Source organism: Pelodiscus sinensis, chromosome 7 (genome assembly GCF_049634645.1).
Source record: "Pelodiscus sinensis isolate JC-2024 chromosome 7, ASM4963464v1, whole genome shotgun sequence".
Classification (NCBI taxonomy): Eukaryota; Metazoa; Chordata; order Testudines; family Trionychidae; genus Pelodiscus; species Pelodiscus sinensis.
Window position 1 is genome coordinate 11,982,028 of NC_134717.1, and position 24,093 is coordinate 12,006,120.

The 24,093-nt window shown below is 43.0% G+C and overlaps 1 protein-coding gene across 1 annotated transcript in view; it reads right to left on the bottom strand.

Annotated features, from left to right (window-relative positions):
• PARP14 (poly(ADP-ribose) polymerase family member 14) overlaps positions 1 to 23,370 on the bottom strand; it is a 30,241-nt gene extending 6,871 nt beyond the window's left edge. The window contains exons 1-14 of the mRNA XM_075933190.1: positions 23,116 to 23,370; positions 19,697 to 19,836; positions 19,564 to 19,597; positions 18,636 to 18,884; positions 17,586 to 17,822; positions 14,075 to 16,365; positions 12,569 to 12,805; positions 11,944 to 12,165; positions 10,819 to 10,879; positions 9,873 to 10,022; positions 9,298 to 9,360; positions 6,853 to 7,020; positions 5,870 to 6,076; positions 5,169 to 5,777 (exon numbers count right to left, since the gene is read on the bottom strand). Of these exons, the coding sequence (XP_075789305.1) occupies positions 5,169 to 5,777; positions 5,870 to 6,076; positions 6,853 to 7,020; positions 9,298 to 9,360; positions 9,873 to 10,022; positions 10,819 to 10,879; positions 11,944 to 12,165; positions 12,569 to 12,805; positions 14,075 to 16,365; positions 17,586 to 17,822; positions 18,636 to 18,884; positions 19,564 to 19,597; positions 19,697 to 19,836; positions 23,116 to 23,302 (4,855 nt within the window). The 5' untranslated portion in view covers positions 23,303 to 23,370. The remainder of the gene's footprint in view (positions 1 to 5,168; positions 5,778 to 5,869; positions 6,077 to 6,852; positions 7,021 to 9,297; positions 9,361 to 9,872; positions 10,023 to 10,818; positions 10,880 to 11,943; positions 12,166 to 12,568; positions 12,806 to 14,074; positions 16,366 to 17,585; positions 17,823 to 18,635; positions 18,885 to 19,563; positions 19,598 to 19,696; positions 19,837 to 23,115) is intronic.
• Positions 23,371 to 24,093: the final 723 nt, after the last annotated feature.

Below are 24,093 nucleotides of genomic sequence, written 5' to 3' on the forward strand. Positions count from 1 at the left end.
ATAATCTTGCCAACTTCCTCTGACTATATCTCGATTTGATTTATGGAACTGCCTGGTAGATCAAGTACATTGGAAAATCTATGTGAGTTTTCTCTAGACACTTAAATGTAATGGATGCTTAGACTCAAACTCTGTGATGCAATCCAAGCTTGGAAACTGAAGGGATTTTTTTTAAAAAGCAAGTTGTTTTGGGATAATGGAAAATGACTGCAAGCATACAAGAAGCCAGACTTTAGCAAATTTAGGGAGTTGGTAGTTAAGATCCTGTGGGAAGCAAGAGGAAAAAGTTCAAGAGAGTTGGGAGTTTTTCAAGGAGACCCTATTAAGGACACTAGGAATGTAAAGTCCCTGATTAATCAGTAAACCACTTAACCATTAGATTAACCTAATGTTTAACTGGTTAACTGACTAAACAGGGTCTCAGTGTTCCAGTCCCCCAGACCCCAGGGCTTCCAATCCCAGCCCTGTGCTGGGACTGGGACTGCTACTGGCTCCCAGCCCCCATGCTACAGCTGGGGCTGTCACCTGTTTCCAGCTCCCATGCTGGGGCTCGGGCAGTCTGCTGGCTCCAAACCCCAGCCACCAGCCATGCAGGGCTGGCTGCCAGGGCTGGTGCACCTCTCTTAACACAGCAGATTTTCAATTATTGGAAACTCAAAAAAGAATCCTATATAAGTGGAAACTAGGTAAAATTACAAAGGTTTATATTAGCAAATAACACAAGTTTGTAGTCACAAAATTATAAAGGCCAAGGCACAACATGGACTAAATTAGCTAGAGACATACAGATAAGAAAACATCCTGCAAATACAGTAGAAGAAAGAGGGGGTATGTCTACACTGCCACTCTAGTTTGAACTGCAAGGAGGTTTAACAGTAGTTCGAATTAGGAGCTTTAATTCGAACTACCTAGTCCGTGCCACGTGTAGCTGCGGGCAGGTAGTTCGAACTACGGGCATATAAAATGGCGCCCGCCCGGGAACATGCAAATGAAGTCTGGGATATTTAAATCCTGGGCTTCATTTGCAAGTTCGAATGCCTACATTAGCCACCCTAGTTTAAACTAGGCTGGCAGTGTAGACATGCCCAGGAAGACCAAAGGCAGCACAGGTCTGTGATTCTATGGGGTGGGGTGAGTGGTTGAAGAACAATAACAGAAAATATGGGAATATGGAATAACAGCCAAATATGGATATTTGACTCTTTTTCTTTCAGTTTTCATCCTAAAGTTTAGGAGTGATCGGACATCTAACATAGTGAATGCCAGCGAAAATGAGATTGGATCAGAGGTTAAAACAGGGAAAGAACTCGTTGGATACCATCAAGCCACCAGGGCCCGATGAAATACACACTAGAATACTCATGGAGCTCACTGAGGAGATATCTGAGCCATTAGTGATTATCTCTGAATAGTCATGGATGACAGGAGAGATTCCAAAGGACTGCAAATGGGCAAATATAGTGCCCATTTATAAAAAGAAAAATATGGACAATTCAAGGCTGTGGGGACCTGGCAGCCACTTCTTGGGTGCCACAGAAAGTACTACCGGGGCCTGCACCCTGAAACCCCTTCTGCACCAAACCCCCTGCTGCAGCCCCGAATACCCTCTGCACCTGAACTCCCTCCCAAAATCTATGCCTGCATCCCCGCACACTGCAATCCCATGCCCCAGCCAAAGCCCCCTGCTGCACCCAAATCCCTCAGCTCCAGCCCCATTTGAGAGTGTGGCCTCCCAGATAAAGCCTTCACCCCCCTGCATTGCAAGCCCCACCCCAACCCAGAGCCCTCTACAGCGCACTGGATCACTCATTTCTGGCCTACCTAAAGCCTGCATACCCAGCAGGAATCCACACCACCCTGCACTCGAAACTCCTACCCCAGCCTGGAGCCCCTCCTACACATCAAACCCCTCATCCCCAGCCCCAACCAAGCGCCCATCACACCACCCAGAGCCCTCACTTCCAAACCCCAACCCCCTGCCCCAGCCACTCCTGCACCCCAAACCCCTCATCCCTTGTCCCACCCAAGGGCCCACTCCCTCAGCCAGCACACTCACCCCATCACACAACCCAACCCCCTGCCTCAGCTGGGTGAAAGTGAGGGTGCTGGAGAGGACTGACTGGGAGTGGAGATAGAGCGAGTTGGGGCCCAGCCTCAATGATGAGGCAGGGTAGGTATGTTTGGGTCTTGTGTGATTAGAAAGTTGGCATCACTAGTGGTCACCCACATCACCACTCATAAGGCTGGCACAAGTCTTTGCAGAATTAGGATGGGAGCGGGTGAGGGGGCACTCCAGCCCAGCCAGAGTAGCCCCCATAAACATAATGTTAAACATAGGCTACGTCTACACTGGCCCCTTTTCCGGAAGGGGCATGTAAATTTCATGAGTCGTCGTAGGGAAATCCGCGGGGGATTTAAATATCCCCCGCGGCATTTAAATAAAAATGTCCGCCGCTTTTTTCCGGCTTTTAGAAAAGCCGGAAAAGAGCGTCTACACTGGCCCCGATCCTCCGGAAAAAGCGCCCTTTTCCGGAGGCTCTTATTCCTACTTTGAATAGGAATAAGAGCCTCCGGAAAAGGGCGCTTTTTCCGGAGGATCGGGGCCAGTGTAGACGCTCTTTTCCGGCTTTTCTAAAAGCCGGAAAAAAGCGGCGGACATTTTTATTTAAATGCCGCGGGGGATATTTAAATCCCCCGCGGATTTCCCTACGACGACTCATGAAATTTACATGCCCCTTCCGGAAAAGGGGCCAGTGTAGACGAGGCCATAATGTTTAGTTGCTTAACTCATTAAACAGGATTTTACTTTAAAGGTATTGCTGCCACCAGCAAGTAAGAATGGCAATACCTCAACCCCCCCACAATCGCCTGGCGACTCCTGTGCCGGACTCACTTTTGGGTTGGGATCCCCTCGGTTACACGGTGAAAATTCAGTGTTTAAAATCTGAAACTGTGAAACTGAGCAAAATCAATTGTGATTTTGGTAGGGCCCTACTTAAGAGAGAAGACTGAAAAAAATGTGTTTATCTAGTTTGAAGCAGAAAAGACGGAGACAGGACATAACAGTTTAAGTACATAAAAAGTTATTCTCATTAACCTCTGAGGGAAGGACAAGAAGCAATGGGCTTAAATTGTAGCAAGGGAGGTTTAGGTTGGACATTAGGAAGCACTTCCTAACTGTCAGGGGCTACGTCTAGACTGGCCCCTTCTCCTGCAGAGGCATGCTAATTTCTAACTTTGGAATAGGGGAATCCGCGGGGGATTTAAATATCCCCCACGGGATTTAAATAAAGATGTCCGCCGCTTTTTTTCCAGCTTGGGGAAAAGCTGGAAAAAAGCGTCTAGACTGACGCGATCCTCTAGAATAAAGCCCTTTTCCTACCTTCAGGTAGGAATAAGAGATCCTCCAGAAAAGGGCTTTATTCTGGAGGATCGCACCAGTCTAGATGCTTTTTTCCGGCTTTTCCCCAAGCCGGAAAAAAAGCGGCGGACATGTTTATTTAAATCCCGCGGGGGATATTTAAATCCCCCGCGGATTCCCCTATTCCAAAGTTAGAAATTAACATGCCTCTTCCGGAGAAGGGGCCAGTCTAGACGTAGCCTGGATGTTTAAGCTCTGGGATATATTACCTAGGCAGGTTGTGGGAGTTAACAGCAGTTTAGACAGATATCTGGCAGGGATGGCCTAGATCAGGGGTGGAGAACCTCAGGCCTGGGGGCTGGATGAGGCCAAGCTTGCCTGGATCCCCCAGCTGGTGCCTGGAGCACTATCACACTCCAGTACTGGGGAGCCCATGATGGTGCTCCAGCCCCCCTGCAGGCTTGTAGCACACAATCTATTAGCCTGGGCCCTGGTGTGCAAGAGGAATGTGGGGAGTACCTTCCTCCTTCTCAGCTGGGGAGCCATATTAGGGAGGTGTGTTTTTTGGGCTTTTTTTTTTCTTCTCACTTGTGCATGGTCCCCAGCTGACTTTTCTGTGGGTCAGTGGCTTCTGACCCAGAAAAGGTTCCCCATCCCCGGCCTAGATAATACTTCGTCTCCTGCCATGAGGGCAGAGGATTGAACTAGACCAGTGTTTCTCAAAGTGGGCTGTGGGCCTGCTATGAAAAAGCAGTTAGCGGGCCTGCAATGCTTTGTTTACTTAAAAGGCCCATAGCCACAGAGCCTTGCAGCTCCCATTGGCTCTGGTCCACTGTTTCCAGCGAAGAGGATCTGTACAAATTGGCGGCCTGGACCATGCCACCTCCCGCATCTCCCCTTGGCTGGAAACGGTGAACTGGAGCCAATGGGAGCCATGAGGTAGCCAATGGAAGTCTTTAGGTAATCAAAGCAGTGCAGTCCCACTAGTGACTTTCCCAAAGTGGGCCCGCATCCCACTTCAAGGAGAGCTGGACTAGATGATCCCCTAAGATCCCTTCCAGTACTACAGCTCTATGTTTCTAAGAAACTCAGCATCAAATAATGTGCTGGCTTTCTGACACAGTTGCAGTTACATTTCAAACTAAAGTTACTGAGTGGAGTCACTGACCAGTGGTTAATACCTAGCAACTGAAAATGTATGGCAAGAGATAGGTTTACTTCTGGGAACAAGGCCTTGTCTCTACTACGCAGACGCAGCAATTGATCAACCAGTGGTCCGTTTATTGCATCTGCTTAGAGGTGATAAATCGAACGCTGAGTGTTCTCTCATTGACCACAGTACTCCACCAGGACAAGAAGAATAGCTGGAGTCAACAGAAGAGCAGCCCCCATCAACTTTACTGAGTGGAAGATACCATGATAGGTTAGATTAAAGGGACTGTAGACAATGCCTAGTCTTCATCTAGAACCACTGTTGTTGGATGACTGAGAGCGCCTTTTTGGCACATCCTAAGAATTTTGATCAGTCTGTATTGGGCGATGTCCTCAAATTCTGAAATCTCTTTATACTTTTACATTGGTATAAACCAGGAGTAAATTTACTGAAGTCAATACTGTTATACTAGTTTAATACTGATGGAAGTAAAAGGAATATCAAGCCCAATATGTTTAAAAATAATTTCAGAATAATCAACATTTTTTAAGAAAATAGACTAGCACTATTTAGAATTTTTAATTATATGAATGAAAAGGTGTGTACTTTGTCATAATAAAGCTGTGAAGATCAGCTCCAGAAAGTTTTAATTACCTTCATCCTTTGGGATACGTTGAATGATTACAACTGTTCCTTGTTCATCTGTTGCTTGTAGAGTTTTCATGTTTACTTTGTAGTCCTTCCTGAGGAGTTTGATATTAATGTGAGCTTTTCTAGCTGCTTTAGCATCTTCTAAGTGCATATTTGTCAGAGGGTCAAAGTCTGTGAAAGCCACTTTATTTATGGAGTACTTCCACTGCACTAAATTGCTCACAAGTTTTGCCTTCATTTGTTCGTCTTGGGTATCTTTAATTCTTTTGATCATGTTTTGTATTTTTAGGGAAGCTTCATAGACATCTCTAGTCATACCAGAAACTCTAATAAAAGGAGGAGTTTCCCTGGTTTCCACATGAATCGTAATCTGTAGGCTTTTCTGGAGTTCACTCAGTTTCTTAGCTTCCGGTTCATCAAAGCTTTCAATTAATTCATCTGGAATAGTGTTTTCACACTGTTCTTTTAAAATCAGATTTTTTATCCAGGATTCAGTGGCTTCCACATTTTTTTGGCTTTCACCACAAATCTGAAACATGGCTAACTCAATTTTCTTCTCCAAAACAAATTCATATTTCTTTCCAGTAGGTCGTTTTTTGCCCATAAAAAATGCTGTAATGAAGGACAAGGTCTGTCATTTCTTATTTTTTATTTTGGAAAATATTTACTTTTACTTACCCATTTACAAAACACTCACTACTCACAAGTTATCTTAGAAAGCCATGATCCTGACGTTGGTGAAATTGTATCTCCTTCTCTTTTCTGCATACTTGCATAAAATGCATTTTGCATCTGTGGCTGGAAGATGACTATTTTAATTTTTTTCACATGCTGGACTGCTTTACTTGCAAAGTCAACTACCGCATCCATCATATCCTCAGCTACCTTAGCTGGATTCTGCCCTGCCTGACCTGTAACAAATATGTTAAAAAATATATATATTTGGTGGTGAACAGTATGTGAACTGGGATGGTCTCTATATCAAAGAACCTCCCATCCCACCCCTTAGTTGTACTGTCTGAGCAGTTTTGGCTGATTTTTTTTCCTAAAGAAGTTAAAAAAAGATTTTTTTCAGCCATTTAGAAACAAAACATTGTAGCTTTTCCTTTCAAAATGGAGTGTTGCTTCAAGATACAGCTAACTGAAAAAAATGTGTAAAAACACAAAATGAAATAAAAAAATTATTTGGGGTCAAACTAAACATTTTATTCACTTCAAAACAAATATTTTTCTTTTTGCTTTTATGTTTTTATTTTGGAAGAAAAAAATATCAGTTTTGGTTAAAGCCAAACTGTTTTTCCCCCAGAATTAAAGTTCCGCCTCTGAGAGAACCAACTATTTACAAAGCTCTGGTATCATTAACTGGCATCTCTCCTAGTCAAGTCACTTTACATGATCGCATGCTTTTTCAACATCTTTTCACTGACTGCAGCCCCTCCACCATACAGTCACTTGCCAATGTTCTGACAACACAACTGTCTATAAAAAGGCACCTGAATCCAGTAATTAGGCTACTTTGTGCCAGAATACGCTTCTGCTGAAACCAGTAAAAGGAGTGTCAAGCCTTTACAGACTAAATTAAACATGTTAGTTTTAAGCCACCCTGTTGGGTTGACTTTGGGTGTAAGCTGACCACAGTGATCTTGATATTGCTTTTCCTTTCAAAGTCTACTAAGAAAAAACAAACCTGTTCCAATCGCTGGGAAGGCGACAGATGTGTAGTTTCTCAGTTCACACTCCTGGAGTACTTTAGAGACCTGCGCTTTGACATCTTTATGATGAACAAGGTGAATAATTTTATCACACAAGAGGTTTCCTCCTTGTGTGGTTATAAAGCCTCTGTGAGGCTGCAAGGCTGGAAGACAGACAAAAAAAGAGAGACACAAAAAAACCCCACTGAGATCAATGCTTTATAATAACAAAGGACTAAACTCTTAGGTTACATCTACACTACAAGTTTTCTTGGCAAAAAATATGCTAATGAGTGACTCATTTGCATGAGCTGCAATCTCATTTGCATATTTTCTGCTAATCTGTTTTTGCACTAGGGGTTTTTGCACAAAACCAAGCAGGGTGGACGTTTTCTTTTTGCGCAAAACCCCCTTTTAATCCACACAGATCTTGATATTCCATCAGCTTTATCGAATTAATATTTTTGCTGCTAACATTCTATGTTTAAAATTTCTTTAAGTGGATATCTTAAATTGGGGGTGAACTTTATATTTGCGCAGAATTTCCTGTTTTAATTATGAACGAAATCCGTGAGCTCAGCAAATAATAGTTTACTACTTAAAATAACTAACTTTAATGTATATTAAATCATTTATACATTCAACATTTCTTAAAATATGTATCAATGGAATGCACACAATGCCTCTGAATGAGAAAGCCCTTATATTTATGTCATTTGCCTTCAGAATTCTCCAATTATTATCTAGACTAAACAAGAAACCAACTGATTTTAGGGAACTGCAAGGAAGCAGAGGCACATATAAATCCATGTATTTAAAGCTTTTAAAAGTGTATGTCAATTAAAATGTTATAGTTGAGTTATAAACACATAAAAAGTGCTTACACTGCAAAACACTGATGGACTCATCAGTGCAATGGGACAAATATCTCTATTAGGCAGAAAGGCAGCAAATCGACTGTGAGATTATGCACTCATCCTACTCAGTGCAGAACACACACAGCTCCCATTGGCTTGGGAGCTGAGGGCACTTGGCTCCATGTGGAAGGCACTCAGCACCTTGCAGGGGCAGCCTAATACATGGGGAGAATCCACAGACATTCCAAAAATTTGAAGCACAAGGTGCAATAGTGGAACTCAACTGCCAGAACCGTGGGGGTGCTAATTCATCTGTGATTCAGATTGTTCAGTAAGGATATTCCTTGCATGAATGGGTGCCAATCACAGTCGGCAATGGTTTAATTTCGGCACTGGTTTGGCAGAATCCAAAGACCGAAGAAGAGCTCCCAGACAGCATTTATGGGGTTACAAAATTTCAATTAACAATAATTATGCACTTTGGAACACAAACAAAAAGACACTGATAGTCTCTAAGATGGGGTGGGCAATAATTTTTGCAGGGGGGACCACTCCCCAAATTTTGGAAGTGGTCACAAGCCACCCCGAAAAGAGAGGGGCCTTGAGTGGAAGGGGGCTGTTCCTTCTAGGAGCCTCTGGTGGGAGGAGGAGACTAACTGGCCTGGGGGTGGTGGAGCGAGCAAAGTCTTTGTCCCCTCCCATCTCCACCCTGCCAGGGGTGCGCAACACCTATAGAGAAACACCAACTGTTTTGTACAGTGGAAGTAGGACATTTTGTGTGCTCCTCTTGCCCCCAGGCCAATCAGGGTCCGGGGGTGAGGGAGCATGCGAAGTCTCTCGCCTCCCATGCCACCTTACAAGGGGCGTGGGACACCTAGAGGGAACTGCCAGCTGTTCTGAACTGATGGCAGTTCGCTCTGGTGCCATGCACCCCTGGTAGGGGAAGGAGACTTTGTGCCCACCCATGACCCCAAGTCTTGATTGGCCTGGGGGCGGGAGAGTAGCAGGGTGGCCAGGGGCTGCGTCAAAGAGCTTGGTGGGCGAGATCCAGCCCACCAACCCCATCTTGCCCACTATTGCTGTAAGAGATTGATCCTACACCCACTGGAGTCTATGGCAAAGCTCCCATTATCTTTTCCAGGAGCAGGATCAATTCCCAAATTGTTATTTGCCTGAGTTCAAGCAGGTACTATCAAGTATGTGCCTAACTTTAAGCAGGTGAGTTAAGTCACATGATCTTAAAGTGATTTTGAAGCCAGCGGGTTTCTTCAAGTTTTGAAATTAAGCATGTACTTAAGTACCTTCATGAATAGGAGTCTAAGGTTGCTCTACATCCCATGGACTCATGAGGAGCAACTTATATCTTCCAAATTATCTTCCTTTTGCAAAAATAATACATTTCCCAAGTGGCAGCCACGAGAGCAGGATTTTCAAAAATCAATAAAGCCTGCACAATTTTATTTAATGCAATGTGCCTCCCTATTATATTATCCAACTAGGGCATTGTAGGGGATGAATAAGCATAAACAGCCATTCACATTTACAAGAATAATGGAATCAGAAAGAACCTATGTTGCATCATACCCAGCACAGCACATTCTTTCGCAACCTCGGGTCCAGCTGCTTCCATCACTGCTTTGAAGACACCTTCAATAAATGAGAAAGCACACCAGTGTGCTAAGTCAGTTTAACTGTTGCACTCACAGGCTGCAGTTTACAATGTGGGCCACTGTGTCAAAAGAAGTCACAAAATAACTGTTGGGATAGCCTGATATTATTTTGTTTCATGTCACTGTATTGATATGTGTTGACATTGTGCTACTATACTGAAACATCCCAATGCAATGTCAGGGCAGAATTCAGCCATTATTTATTAGCTTTCTGGGATTCTTTTGGACAGAGAAGCTCTCAAACAATGCAAAACTGGGTACCAATGGCCAAAATGATACATTTTACAATGGAAAATTACCATTGGGAATAGCACCAAAAGCTAGAGGACCACAACCCAGAAATGAAAGGACAAGATCGCTGGCCTTTAATGTAACAAATAAACATAAAGTGCAGATGTTATAAAAGATTTACATATTGAAAATGCTGCCCCCATTTCAAGTACGAGGCAGTGAATTTATCATTAAATAAATGTACATTTAATAAAGTACCTGATTTGGCATCAAATGATGAGTTTGATATGTTTACAATCACATCTGTATTTTCCTTTGTAATGTCTCCAGTTGCTACCTGGAATGTAATGGAACCAAGCTGCATTTCATGAACTCCTAACTCTGGGGTTGAAACATGCCCAAAGGAAACTGCAAGGAAACAAAAATACATTAAGAATGGTCTGCCTTAGTAAAAGTGCTATTTCCTTAAGGTTTCGTATGCTTTGCAAATTTAGTACAGAGCTCGCAGATTGGGATCCCTAAACATAAAGTATCTTCGACTCCAATATTATCTAATCCAATTTTTTGCTTCTGCTTTTCATTATTCAGTTTATAGAACCCAGGAAACAGAGAACTCTTCCCATTTAAATACCATAGACCCATGTTACGCCCACTGATGTTGATGGAATTTTGCAATAAATGTCACCGGAAGACGGGATAGGTTCTATATACTATTGAATGACTCTCGTTCATGGCACGTTGTTCGGTCATATATTGTGCTGGCAGAATTTCCCTCTTGCAGATTAATGGACAGAAAAGAACTACATCTGCTGGGCACCTTTGTATGGACCATTCAGGCTACAGAGATATGGGGGAATCTTCACAGATGGCCTAAAAGAAGGGAAATCATGTTGAGCGCCCACCCATTCTCGTTGTCCTTATGGGGTATTATCTAGGGTTCGCTTGGCAAGGTGATTGCATCTTTAGGATCCCAGCCACCACTGCAATCTCTTGGTATAATACCGGTGGATTCTCTTCCATGTAGTAACGCTGGCAGCCTACCTGAACAGCAAGAATGGCACCATAAAAAATAGTTTTCCACCTCCTGGATTTAGGAATATTACTTCATTAGCCTGTTCTCCCTGCTGACATTCTCCTGCCAACTGCATATTTATAAAACTTCTTAAAATCCCATCCCAACCCAAAACCAAACAAACAATCTTACTTGGGCTTGATGATGCAGCCTTAAGATTCCCAGTCCTAGATTCTAGTTCATTTGTAAATGCCTAGAAAGAGAATCAAAGGCATTGCCAACAAGGTTTCAGAGATTTGCCAGCAGAAATAGTTTCAAACCTGACTATTCTCATAAGTAAAATTAACAGCTATGACTCTACATTTGAGATATCTCATGCAGACAGTGTTCACCTTACAGAGTCTCAGTGTCAGGAATAGTAATGGGAACTTTTGTGGAAACAAGGTGCTACTAGTTGCAGGTATTTTACTACTATCATCTAGAACTGCTCTGATCAGGGTTAGAAAATACACCATTTAAAACGCTTACAAGTCCAGGAATCGTGTCTATATTAGTACAACATTTCTACCAGAAGTGGAGCTGAGCCAGTAACAGCAAAGATGAGAAACATTTTAGGAGCCTAATGCAGACTGAATGTTAAAATATGAGCTTATTGAAACTTTGCACTGCTAAGCAGTGAATTTGTTCTGAATTAATTAGCTGCTTTTTACCACCATTAAAATCATGCCATCTAGTTCACCACCTGTAACTTGCATGCAGAAGCCCTGGTGCTTAAGAAATATGCATGGAAAATGCATATCCACAAGTAGGGAATGAGGTCTGAAAATGAGGAACTCGGGTCAGTACGATATTGAATATTGAATGATTTATCAACAGAGAGTGAAATGATGGTTCCAATGAAGTGAATGGACAAAACTCCTTTTGACTTCAGTGGCACCATGATTTCATCTACCATGTCTTCAGATTTCTAAGAGGAAGCAGCTGATCATTCAGAGCACAATCCTATAATCCTCAATGGGTCAAATCCTGAGGTCCTCACTCACTTTTCATTAAATCTTCACTAGAGCAAACTACTATTAAACTACACAGTATCAGTTTCAGAATCCAAAATATTGAGATCAGCAGCACCTCTCTCATGAACATGGATGTCGCATGTAAGGATCACAGGATCAGATCCACTGAGACATCAGTGCTAATCTGTCATCAAAATAATTTATAATGAAAATAATAAATTAAGGGTTTAAAAAGATTATCTAAATCATTGATGATAACTAAATTAGTGTATAATAGGAAAGACATTAACATGAAAGAAATTACCTGAATATTATCTGTATCTCTTGGGTGCAACAGAAAATGAACTTCCTGAAGAGACTGCAAATTGTGTTTACTACTGAATTTGAACACTTCATCGAACATCAATTTAGCAACAGCGGGTTTAGGAAACCCAAACCCGCCTGTTCCGATTGCGGGAAATGTGATAGAATGTAGAGACAACTCTTCGGTTTTCTTCAGACATTTTTTGACTATGTCTCTTAGCGTCTGTATAAAAAGACAGCAACATTTGTGTTTGTCAACACAGTCTTTATTCTTTAATTCCAAATAGTGCCTGTTGGTCCTAAGAAAAACCCAGCTCTCATCATACATCCCACATCCTGAGATAGTTCAAACCAACATAAATGGAGCTGAAACAAAATACAGGACTATGTAGCACTTTAAAGACTAACAAGATGGTTTATTAGATGATGAGCTTTCATGGGCTAGACCCACACCAGACTAACCGGACTAACACGGCTACATTTCTATCACTATAAATGGAGCTGACACTCCCTGCTCACTACTGTGTCACTACAGTGCTGAATCCACATTCATACCATTTCCTGTTAAACCAGGAGCACATCCAAACAAACTCCATGCTCTGAAGAAAACTGATAAAGACTGTTACCGTCATGGCAGTGCCACTTCCATGATCCCATGCGGGAACGACGGTATGGAGCAGGAAGCGGCAGGCCAGATCACATCCACTGGTTTGGAACACGGACCCCTCATTGGGTGCGTTTCTTTGGCTTTCTTTATTGAATTCTAGCTGGAGTGTTGGTCCAGCCTTCTGCAGCAAACATTGAGAAAGTGGCCCTACACCAAGCCGCAGATCCGTGCCCACGCTGCTGACAATCACATCCGTCTGAAAGAAAAACCAACCAGAAATATTTCAAACAGGATCTTTAATGGCAATGTTTCACAGCACCAAGAGGCTGTGCATGTAAGAGGTAATGTGTTGACACAGACATGAGGCTCTGCACAAAGAGGTGCCAAGCGCCATGGGAGCCCAGGAAACATGCATTTTGTTGCTTGACATCCCCTGCAGCATTTGCTAAATGCCTTTGAAACAACAAAGCACAATTTTTTGTTTAAGTTTCTCTTTAGCATTAATACAAAGAGGTATTTGAGTTGGCTAGAGGGCTAGAAAGGGCTGTTACTGCACTAGAACTTACCAATATAAAGCTTTTAAAGAGAGCAACTGCATAAACCACAGTTTATGAAGCAGCACCATAATTGTCTGTAGTGAGTCTCGTGTGTGTGTGTGTGTGTGTGTGTGTAAAATAAAGAGTCACAATGGACTACACAATGACAGTCCAGATAAGCCCGACTGAAATGCATCAGCTGAATTCTGGATAAGCAGAAAGTGTGAAAGCCAAAGTGCAATTAGCTCAGGTTTCCAATGTGCAGATCCACCCTTCAGCAAAAGCAAATTAAGTAGTTGCTTCTGGTCTTGCACTTTCAAAGCCCATGACCCCTGCAAGCTGCACAATCCAGCACTGTGGCCTTCCCCAGTGAAGAGAAACTCACAGGCTCCTCCTTGTACAATAGCAAGACCAGAGAGAAAGGCACCTTGTGGCCTGGATTTCCTTCTGTCAGCTTAGAGCACTATGAATAACAGTGTGAACCCTTCTAATTTCAAGCCAGTGTGTTCAAAAAGCTAATTATTTTGTATGTTGGCTCTAAAGGTGGATCCAAAATCATGCTCAGCTTTGATTTCAACATTATGAAATTGTGGCAGTAGGGGAAAAACTGGGGTTTGGAACCCACAAACTGGGGGCAGTTATAGTAGGCTGAACCAAACTCACAGAGCCAAATACCCTAGAATTTCTGATTGTCTGAAATTCAGATCTAGAGGTAAACTCTGAGGCTTGGGTTCCTCTCTCATGCATTGATAGAATTAACACATCATGTGCTCATCATCTGATGAAGTGCTTTTTACTCACAAAAACTCATGATACTATCTATTTTTGTTAGTCTTTATGGTGCCGCAAGACTACTCGTTATTTTAAGTTACAGACTAACCCGGCTACCCCTCTGAGACTTTTTTACATCATATGTTTCATTTTGGGATACTCATTTTAACTTTGACAAAATGTTTACATGAAGCTGAGTAATAAATTAGAACACCTACTGTAGCATCCTGAATGTCTTTTGTCTCCAATATGACACTCAGACCTTCATCAGTTGTTACCATCTGGAGACCCTGTCTGTTCTGAACACCTTTCTTTTCTTTGGCCTGGTGGCCTGTTTTGGACTGAGGCAATAAATTGCGTTGAGGTGATTTTTCTGTAAACACTTCTTTCAAGGCATCCGTGAGAGCCTGAACAGTTTTCTCTGTAAAGTCCACAAGATGAATCTCCTTTAGGCAGCTTTCTCCTGGAGACTCTTCCAAGGTTTCCTTGATGGATTTTGCAATTGACAGCGCACACAGTTGTAACGGGAACCCAAAAATTCCAGAGCTTAGAGCAGGGATGGCTATGGAATGATGATTGTATGTTTCAGCCAGGCGTAGGCTTTCCTTTACTGCTCTTTTTAACAAGTACATGCACTTTTCTACTTTATGATCCCTCCACCTGGGCCCAACGGCATGAATCACCTGTTTACATGGGAGCTTCCCAGCATCTGTAATAAGAGCACGACCGGGCTGCAAAGGGCCTCGCTTCTGCACAATACGGTCACATTCTGTTTGTAGTTCAGGCCCTGCAGCTTGTGAAAGTGCCTCAGCAAGGCCACCGATATGCTTCAACTGCTCATTTGCTGCATTCACCACCACGTCAGTTGGATGACTGCACAAGTCCCCTTTATAAACTGCTACTACAACCCCATCTTGCAGGGTTGTTTTATAGCGAAGCTGGGTTTTTGTATCATTTTTAATTTCACTGTCTTCTCTTTGCTCTTCTCCATCTTCCTGCAGCCTAATCAGACAATTAAACTGATGCTTTGCCTCACTAACATGCAGGCGTTCTTTGTCTCTGAAAAATGCTTTAGCTCCCGGTTTATCAATTAACACAGTTGTAGAATATAGGGATGACAGAATTTGTTCAATCAGGTGGACACCCTTTAATACTTCTACTTTGGGTCCGCTCAAGGAAATACTTTTACGTGACGTCTTAGTGCCAAAATTAACTGTCACATCTTTCTTTTTCAATTCATGACAAATGTGGCATTTTTCCTTCTCTATGAACTGTACAACTACCACAGACTTCACTTGGATTAACCTTTGCACCTGCGTGTTTCTATCTACAAAATCCAAAAGCTTCCGATAAGCTTCTCCTACTGCTTTAGAATAGCCAGCAATAACTACTCTCTGATCTCCCTCCAGAGGGAGCAGGTCATCCAATATTAGAGTTTCCTGGGACGCATTATATCTGTTGTACAAAGTATTAGTGAGTTCCCGCCATTCTTTCTTTGCGATGACTTCTCTGTCTTCCAGAGGAATGCATTTATAGTCTAACTCTGTCTTCATTCGTTCTTCTGCTTCTAAGAGTACTTTAGGAGAGTCTCCTATGAGCAGTACAGTATCATTCTTAAGCTGATAAAAGGCATTGACTTGATTCGTCACAAATAAACTTTGCGACAGAGTTTCATTATCAATGTGCTGCAGGAACTGGAAAATCTGAGGATGAATAGTCACTGATTTCTGTGCCATGTTATGCACTTTTTCCAGTATGTCACTTTTGACTTTAAATACTTCTGCAGCTATTCCACACAGGCCAACTGTCTTCTTTGCAGCATCATAAGAGATCTTCAAGCATGGGTACTCCTTGTGAATATTCTTCTCTAGCCCAGCGTTGTGTAAAATGGCATACTTTTCTGGGGGAACGGACATAGCTATTTCTATACTTTGCTTTTCTCTTTCTGTTTCTCTCACAGCATTTTCCATATGTTCTTTCAGTTCTTTCTCTGCATCCTCTACAGCCAGCAGATCACCTGCTATGATAACCCGCTCTTTAGAAATATCAGGTATAGTCAAAACGCCATCCTTCACCAATGTGTTTTTTATGGCTTCCCAAACCACTGCATTTACTGTACACTTAATAGTCTTGTATTTTGATAGGATACATGAGAACTTAGTGGATGCATCCTCTTTCCAAGTCTCAATCAACTTAATCATTGAGCTTCTCTGTTTAGACAAAGTTGCTGACGGAAACAATGTTATTTCTGGGTATGCACATTTGGCTTGGGGCCATTTTAACTCACAGTGGCAATTTTCCATTTCCTGATTTATTTCTTGGATTACTCTATCATGGCTCTGTAAAAACTGCAAGATGTAAGGATCCACTGGGACTCTGATTGGTTCTGGTAACTTTATTAGTGGTCTCTTCTTTCCATAAAGAGCTGTACCCAACGAACTGTAATATGGCTGTACAGAAATTGGTGTTTGATTGAGGGAATGCTGCTTTTCCAAGACAGTGTTGAGATCTATAAGTGAAAATATACAAAGAATTTCAATAAAAATAAATAAATCAACACTATTAAACAGGATAGTAATTTGTCTTTTGGGTTTATTTCTTTGTTTAGTGACTTCCAAAACATTGGCTTGGGAGGGGAGGGAGAGAGAATAAGAGCTTTGTTGTCAACTTGTTTAATTAAATACACTTGTGCATACATTAAACGCTTTACTATAATGCCTTATTGAGAGATGAGCCATATCAAAAGGAGGAGAAAATATTTCTTATTCTAAACTTTATCAAAAGAACTCTTAAGCCTGCAGAAAGTTAAGTCAATTTGGAGGGGAGCATTTTCCTGCAATTTTAGATGCGATAGACAATGCAAAGGAAAATATGATTGATGAAAGTAAAGAATGCAGCACTGCCAAAAGCCAGGTTACACATCAAAGTCTAACATGCTAAAACGTCTTAAGCAAGCATTTAGCATGTTCTACCAAAATAAGTCACTTATCAGAGGTCTTCAATCAAAAGTCAAACTAAATTATTCTGGAAACCTTGGCACTCTGAATATAAGAAGTTATTTATTAAAGGTGGCCATTATACCAGGACAGGACACTGGTTTTGTGCTGACTCAAAGGAAAATGTTGCAACCTACAAAACTATCCCACTTAGATGTCTCCCTTCCAGATGCTGAAGAAATTTGATCCTGCTCAGCATATGAAATCCAAACAGATCATCACTCAAACTGGTTTAAAGAACCTACTTTCCCTATCCTTATATATAATTAAATTATGGTGAAAGACCATGGATGTGCTTATATTAGGAGATCCATCAATGCATGTATAACAGAGATATTAAAGGCCATATAAAAGTCTAGTGTACACAGGATAGAAGGGCTCTGGAACCCTGAACATGTAACAGATACACATGGGAATTTCTAGTCACCCAAATCATGAGGTCATACTTAAGAGTCTATTAATCCTTATTTAGATAAAAACTTTCATTGGGTCAAGTTATGAGATGTTGAGAACCTGCAAGTCACATAGAGACCAACATTGTGCTATGTCCTAGAAAGAACTCAACATCTTGCTGGGGTAGGGCCTAAATACCTAACTTTTATGACCCCAAACATGGATATTTATTAGTACCCCAGCCATCTACTTTCAGACAGCAAGGTGGTTAACCATTTTCTAAGACTATCATGTTCACTTTCCACTGAGAAGAAGTATTGAACATAAGATCACAAATTACCTTTGTGATCAAAAAAAGTAATAATAGCTGACTTCTCCTCAGGTAACAGTTGAACGTCTAATACGGGGCCACCTCCACACTTTGGACTTTCAAAGTAGATTGTTATATAATCTTTAGAAATATCTGATGGGATGTTTTCAGCCTTGATGCTCTGTGTCAGTTCAAGAAGCCTGGCGGTAATTTTAAAGTTTTTAATTCTGTAGTTTTCTGCACATTTGTCCAAAAATTCCATAATATCTGAAATGACAAAAAAGGCATTCATGAAACATTTTGTACTGTAACATTCTAAGGCTCAGCTTTGATATCTGGAATGCTATTGAATATGGTTTGGTTCTCTTTACACTTAGAATGAAAACATTTTCAGCACTGGGCATGTTTCCTAGTGTAAATACCACTGTATTTTGTGGCAGTGGATTCCACAGGCCAACTGTGTAATGAGGTATTTATTTATTTATTATGTAATGAAATATTCCCTATAATTACTTTTCAATTAGCTGTCTTTCAATTTCATGGGTTGCCTCTTTGTTCTTATATTATCATAAAGGTAGAACAGGAGCACTCAATTTGCTTTCTCAGTGCTATGCCTAATTATATTTCTTTGACATGTCTCCTCCTATTAATCTCTTCTTCAAGACAAGTCATTCTAATCTTTTTAATCTCTTGTCATATGACAGTCTCTCCATATTGCTAATATTTTCAGCCCTCTCTGGATGCCATCCCCTCCTATTTCTGTTAGATCTTTTCTGAGATGGAATGGCAAGAATTCCAAGTAAAGTTGCACCATCTATTTATGAAGTTGGCATGATAATATTTTCAATATTATTTTCTCTCAAAAATCTTTTTACACATTCACATTCTGGTTGCTTTTTTGATGATAGCTGCACACTGAGCAGATGTTTTCTGGCAACTGTCCAGGGTTTTTTTTTTTTTTTTTTGAGTGATTATAGTCAATTTAGATCCCAATTGAGTATTCAAATTTCTTTTATAGATCAAATTTTAATGAATTAAAACTACATATAAAAATTACTGGCAGTGTACACTCTGTCTTACCTATACTTTTAATAAAGGTAACTACAGCAGCATTTATTTCAGGTATCATTTCCATACTGAAGTCCTTGTCTCCCAATAAGCCACTGATATTCTCCAACAGCATCATTAGCATGCCTTCTGTGACAGACTCTTCTACATTTTCAAGAACAACTAGAGATAAAGTTGTTTGAGGTTGTTCTTGAATATTCTCCACAGGAGGTGCACTATTCTGCACTGAATTTTCCTTCTTTTGCAAGACTTCTTGAACATCTAGTTGGATAGAAGGACAAATAAAAGGATGTCATTGAGTTATACAGCTGTAGACCCTCAATAGATTTCATGGACCAACAATACATTTCAAAAGTTTGGAAGATTTTTAATATTTGGAGTTATTTGGGAGCCCATCTCCAGCATGAACTAATACAACATTCATGCCAAATTTAAGTATGCATTGTTAGAAGCAGGGGAGAGCTAAGAAGAGAAGCACTCCATATATATTCAGCTAAAGACAGCTATTTATTGCTATCGTTTGTTGCAATGTCTAAAATAGGATTGATGTTCAATTTTGAGAAATCAAAAATGTCTATAAAAATAATTGTAACAACATAAGAATTTCCTGGTTAACTTAATTTCCTTAACCCGAAGACTGAACATTACCTTTTCATTGCTGATCATTAGTTTTGATATCCAAGATACTGTTCTCTAGCTACACTTCAAATGACAAAGATTGTCATAGTTCTGCTAAGAGGCGGGATCTAAGTTAGCTCATTACCATATTAATGAGATGTACAGTTTTTCATAACAACATTAGAAATGAACCCTTTCTAGTTCTGCAACAGGATCTTCCACTATGTTTTTTCAAGTTAGCATCACAACTTGTGACTGCACAACCTCACCCGAATAAGGGGCATCATGTCAGAGAACCACAATATTATGATGGACACTTTACCTTGCTCCTCGGTTCTGCCTGCTGTCTTTAAAGCCTACAAATAAAATGACAATAGAATGTTGAAAAATTACCTGATGTTCTTCCGATTGCTTTAAAACTCTAGAGGCTGTGGATTACTCTTGTAGTTATTTACCTGTTCAGGATCCAACTCTTCTGGACACACAGTTTCTTCGGCGGCACCTGTTGTTTCAGGCCATGTGACAACCAGCTTTAATCCTCCTTTCTCTGGCAAATCAAGCTCATGGATCTTTTTTTCAAGAACTCGTTGCCTCACTAAAATACAAATAAAGAAAACATATAACCTTTGGAAGAAAAGACAGTCTGCACGTCTATGCGTCACTCATATCTAGGATGCTACTAAATTCACAATTCATTTTGGTCAGTTTCATGGTCACGGGACGTGAATAATCGTTAATTTCATTAGTTCGGCTATTTAAATCTGAAATGTCATGGTGTTGTCATTGTAGGTAATTGTAATTAATAAGGTAACGAGCTATCTGACTAGGGTTGTAAACACAGTCCTGTTTTTTTGTGACATCAGATACTGATTGCGTCATGAAACCTGAGTAGGTTTAACTTTCTTTACGATGTTTGTGGACCACTGGCTCCATCTAGTGGATATTTTGGGGGGGGCTTTGTTTTTGTTTTTAAGGCCTGTTCGAAGACACAATCATAGAATCACAGAATACTAGAACTGGAAGGGATTTCAAGAGGTCGTCAAGTCCAGTCCCCTGTACTCATGGCAGGACCAACTACCATTTAGAGATCATCCCTAACAGAAGTTTTCTCAACTGCTCTTAAAAATCTCTAGTGATGGAGATTCCACAATCTCCCTAAGCAACTTATTCCAATGTTTAGCCACACTGACAGTTAGAAAGTGTTTCCTAAAGTCCAGTCTAAACTTCCCTTGCTGCAATTTAAGCTCATTGCTTCTTGTTCTAATTGGCAGGTTTGTTGTAGGGACAAACAAACAGATTTACTCAACCATCTTAAAATCTCACTTAAAAATTACAAAACAAAAGAATTACTCGTATCAGAGGATCAGAAATCTAATGAATCTAATCAGTGTGGGATGGGAAAAGTGGATATATAGAATAACTAGGGGGCTAAGCCCCCTGCTCACTACATTCGCCAACCCCCTCTCACAGAAGTAGGCAACCCTGGCTCTTCCTCCAACTACTAGGAAGGGCCGGCTAAGGCCTCACCAGCCCAGGCCCCTTCTCCTCACCTCTCCAACCACATCATCCCAGGCCCTTTCTCTTGATCCCCACCATACCAGCCCGGGCCCTTTCTCTCTCCCTCTCTCATCCCTCCACAGCCTAACCCTAACCCCCTCTCTCCCAGAGGAGGCTACGCCAGGCCTGCCTCTGTGGCCAGGGAAGGTCGGGCTGTGGTGCGCCAGGCCAAGCCCAGTCCTGCCCTGGCAGCTGGGAAAGGCTAAGCTGCAGCCTCGGCATGCCAGACCAGGCCTGGCTCTGTCCCCGGTGGCTGGGGAAGGCCGGGCCAGATTGGAGCCATGGCACATCAAACCAGTTTCGGCACTGCCCCCAGCTGCTGAGGAAAGCCAGGCTGCAGCGTGCCCGGCCAGGCTAGGGTTGCCAGGTGTCCAGTTTTGAGAAAATAGAAATGTCCGGTATTTTCTAAATAAGATGTAATGTAGATTGTGATGTAATGTCAAGTGTATCCGGTATTTTTGTTGAAACCATCTGGCAACCCAAGGCCAGGCCCGGCTCTGCCAGAAATTGGCAGAGAGGCTCAGAAGTACACATAATACCTGAAACTACTTGTAACCTGTTTTGCTTTTTTAATCACTAAATTTCAAACTGATCATATCCTTTAAGGACAGAGGAGGAGACTCTCCTATTTAATGAATCAATGACTCAATAAGGCAAAGTTAAAGAGAAGGAAATTACACTGAAATACATTTGCCTGGGACCACAGGGCTGGTGCCTCTGCAACTGCTACACACCCCTAACTCCAGCAAAATTGCCAAGGAATCTTTAATGGTCCCAAGAAGTCATCATCTCATTCTTATATCACATCTGAACAACAGCAGTGCTGGTTCCCTACTGCCTTTCATTTTCTGTGCTACTCTGCAAAGTCAGTACAAAGTGGTGGCAATATATACCTATTATACACCCATGGAGAGCAGTGTGGTCCCAGGACCCCACACCAGCAGTATCGGCTGTTCCACCTTTCAGCCCCACCCACAGCCCCGGTGTCTCCTGTTTGGGGCTGCACACCAGGAAGAGATGCAGCACGCACAGGACACTGGCTCTTGAACGTGACAGGACCACACCTCTCTCTGTTGGCTGCAGTGTCTCTTGGGAGCAGAGCCCTGCAGATATAGCTGCAGACATCTGCATCCACGGATAGATAGTGGTATCTGCACAGGGCCCTAGATATAAAACTACAGTTGTGATTCTATCAGGTGATTAGGCAAGAGAGTTGCTTTCTGTGCAGATACATTTCACCAGAGAAGATGACAGTAGAGAGCTTAGGACTTTAAACATTTCCAGTGCTGGAAAGTTGTAACAGGTTTTCTGAAGAATCCTATATGAATTGTTATTAAAAAGGCAGGAAATTCTTGCAACAAATGCTCCCAAAACCGTGTGTTTTGGGTTTTTGGTTTTTTTTACATTTTGTCATTTAAAAAAAATCTAAGCATTTGCAAGGAGATAAGGGGCCCATAGCTCCAAGCTCAAAGTTGCTCCCCCACTAAAATCTGAAATGGTGCTCCTGCCCCATAAGTTCATGAAGGGTAGGCCCATTAATGGCTACTAGCCAGGATGGAGTTCCTGGCCTGTATCACTGAGATGGGGAACCTAAGGCCTGGGGGTCAGTTGCAGCTCCTGGCTTGCCTGGATCTGGCCTCCAAGGGTCGGGGCTCCCCCTCAGCATTGAGGAGCCTGCATGGGTGCGCCATCCTCCCTCCCTCCCCGCTGTCCCTCCATGGGGCTGGAACACACCAAATGTACTAGCCTAGACCCCCCTGGGCTCTGGAGCGCCAGGGGAATGTGGGGAGTGTCTTTCTCCCTCTCAGCTGGGAGCCACCTCAGTGAGGGTTGTTTGTTTGTTTGGGGGTTTTTCTTTTTCTTCTCATTTGTGCAAGGCCCCCGACTGTTTTTACTGGGTCAGTGCCCTGGCCCCAGAAAAGGTTCCCTGCCCCTGCTCTATGCGAATGGGCCCCAGGGGTGAGATCGCTTGATGATTCCCTGTTCTGTTCATCCCCACTGGGGCTCCTGGGTGGCAGGTCACTGGGCTAGAGGGACCCTTGGGCTGACCCAGTCTGGCCCTTCCTACGCCCATCTCTGCCAAAGGCCGGGCCAGCGCCCCGCTCCTAACACGGGGACGGCGGCGCTGGCTCCCGGGCGAGATGAGACTGGGGGGGCACATTTCAGAGGCAGTCCCTGGGGCGAGGGAGGGGCCTGAGCCAGAGACTCTCTTGCCCTGCGGGACCCCCCCCCCAGGTTCCGGACACACATGTTCGGATCAGGCGTTTGTGGCCCAAACTCCAGCAAAACGACCCCCCCCCCCAGCCGCCGCTCCTACCTTCCTGCTGGGCGAAGCAAACCAGGACCTGGCCGGGCCGCTCCTGGATCTCGCACTCGCCCCCTCCGGATCGCTTCGCGCTCTGGAAGTAGCACAGGAGTTTCTTCCGCAGGCTCTTGGGGAGCCCCGGGCCCCCCCAGTCCGCCTCCACCCGCACGGGGAAGGGGCACGGTGCCGCCCCCGCCATGGCCGGCGAGTGCTGAGCAGCCGGGGCTGGTCACAGTCTTGCAGAGCCAGTTTCACTTTCATTTCAGGAGAGTCTCCTCCCCCCGAGTTTCTTTTCCCTTCCTAACTTGGGGCAGGGCTGCAGGGAGGGCGGGAGGCAGAGCCGGGGATCCAGCCCCTCCCCAGGGAAGCCAAGTCTCCCTCTGCTTCTGCTCTCACATCCAACCCCTGGCAGGCAAGTCCCCTCCCTCCACCGCCCTACCCAAACCTCCTGCCAGCGCTTCTCCCCCGCCTGGCTGTCACTTCCCATCCCCCTCCACCAGACATATCCCCCCCCCCACACACCCCTCGTGGGGTCCTGGTACTATGTGTTTTTGAGTAGAAACTATGTGCCTGAGTGATGCACTGTCGGCCACAGAATGGCCTTGAGAGTATGGCGAAGTCACGAGAGAGTGAAACAAAATACAGGACAATGTAGCACTTTAAAGACTAACAAGATGGTTTATTAGATGATGAGCTTTCGTGGGCCAGACCCACTTCCTCAGATCAAGTGGGTCTGGCCCACGAAAGCTCATCATCTAATAAACCATCTTGTTAGTCTTTAAAGTGCTACATAGTCCTGTATTTTGTTTCAGCTACACCAGACTAACAGGGCTACATTTCTATACAAGAGAGTGAGGCACTGGTGTATATCACAGTGGCCAAGAAATGCAGCTTTGCACGGTGCACAGTGTCCCTTGGTTAGTCCAGCCCTGGCTGCCACTGTTTTGGTACTCTTGTTTACACAGCATAATCCAGTCAGGATACTGTACA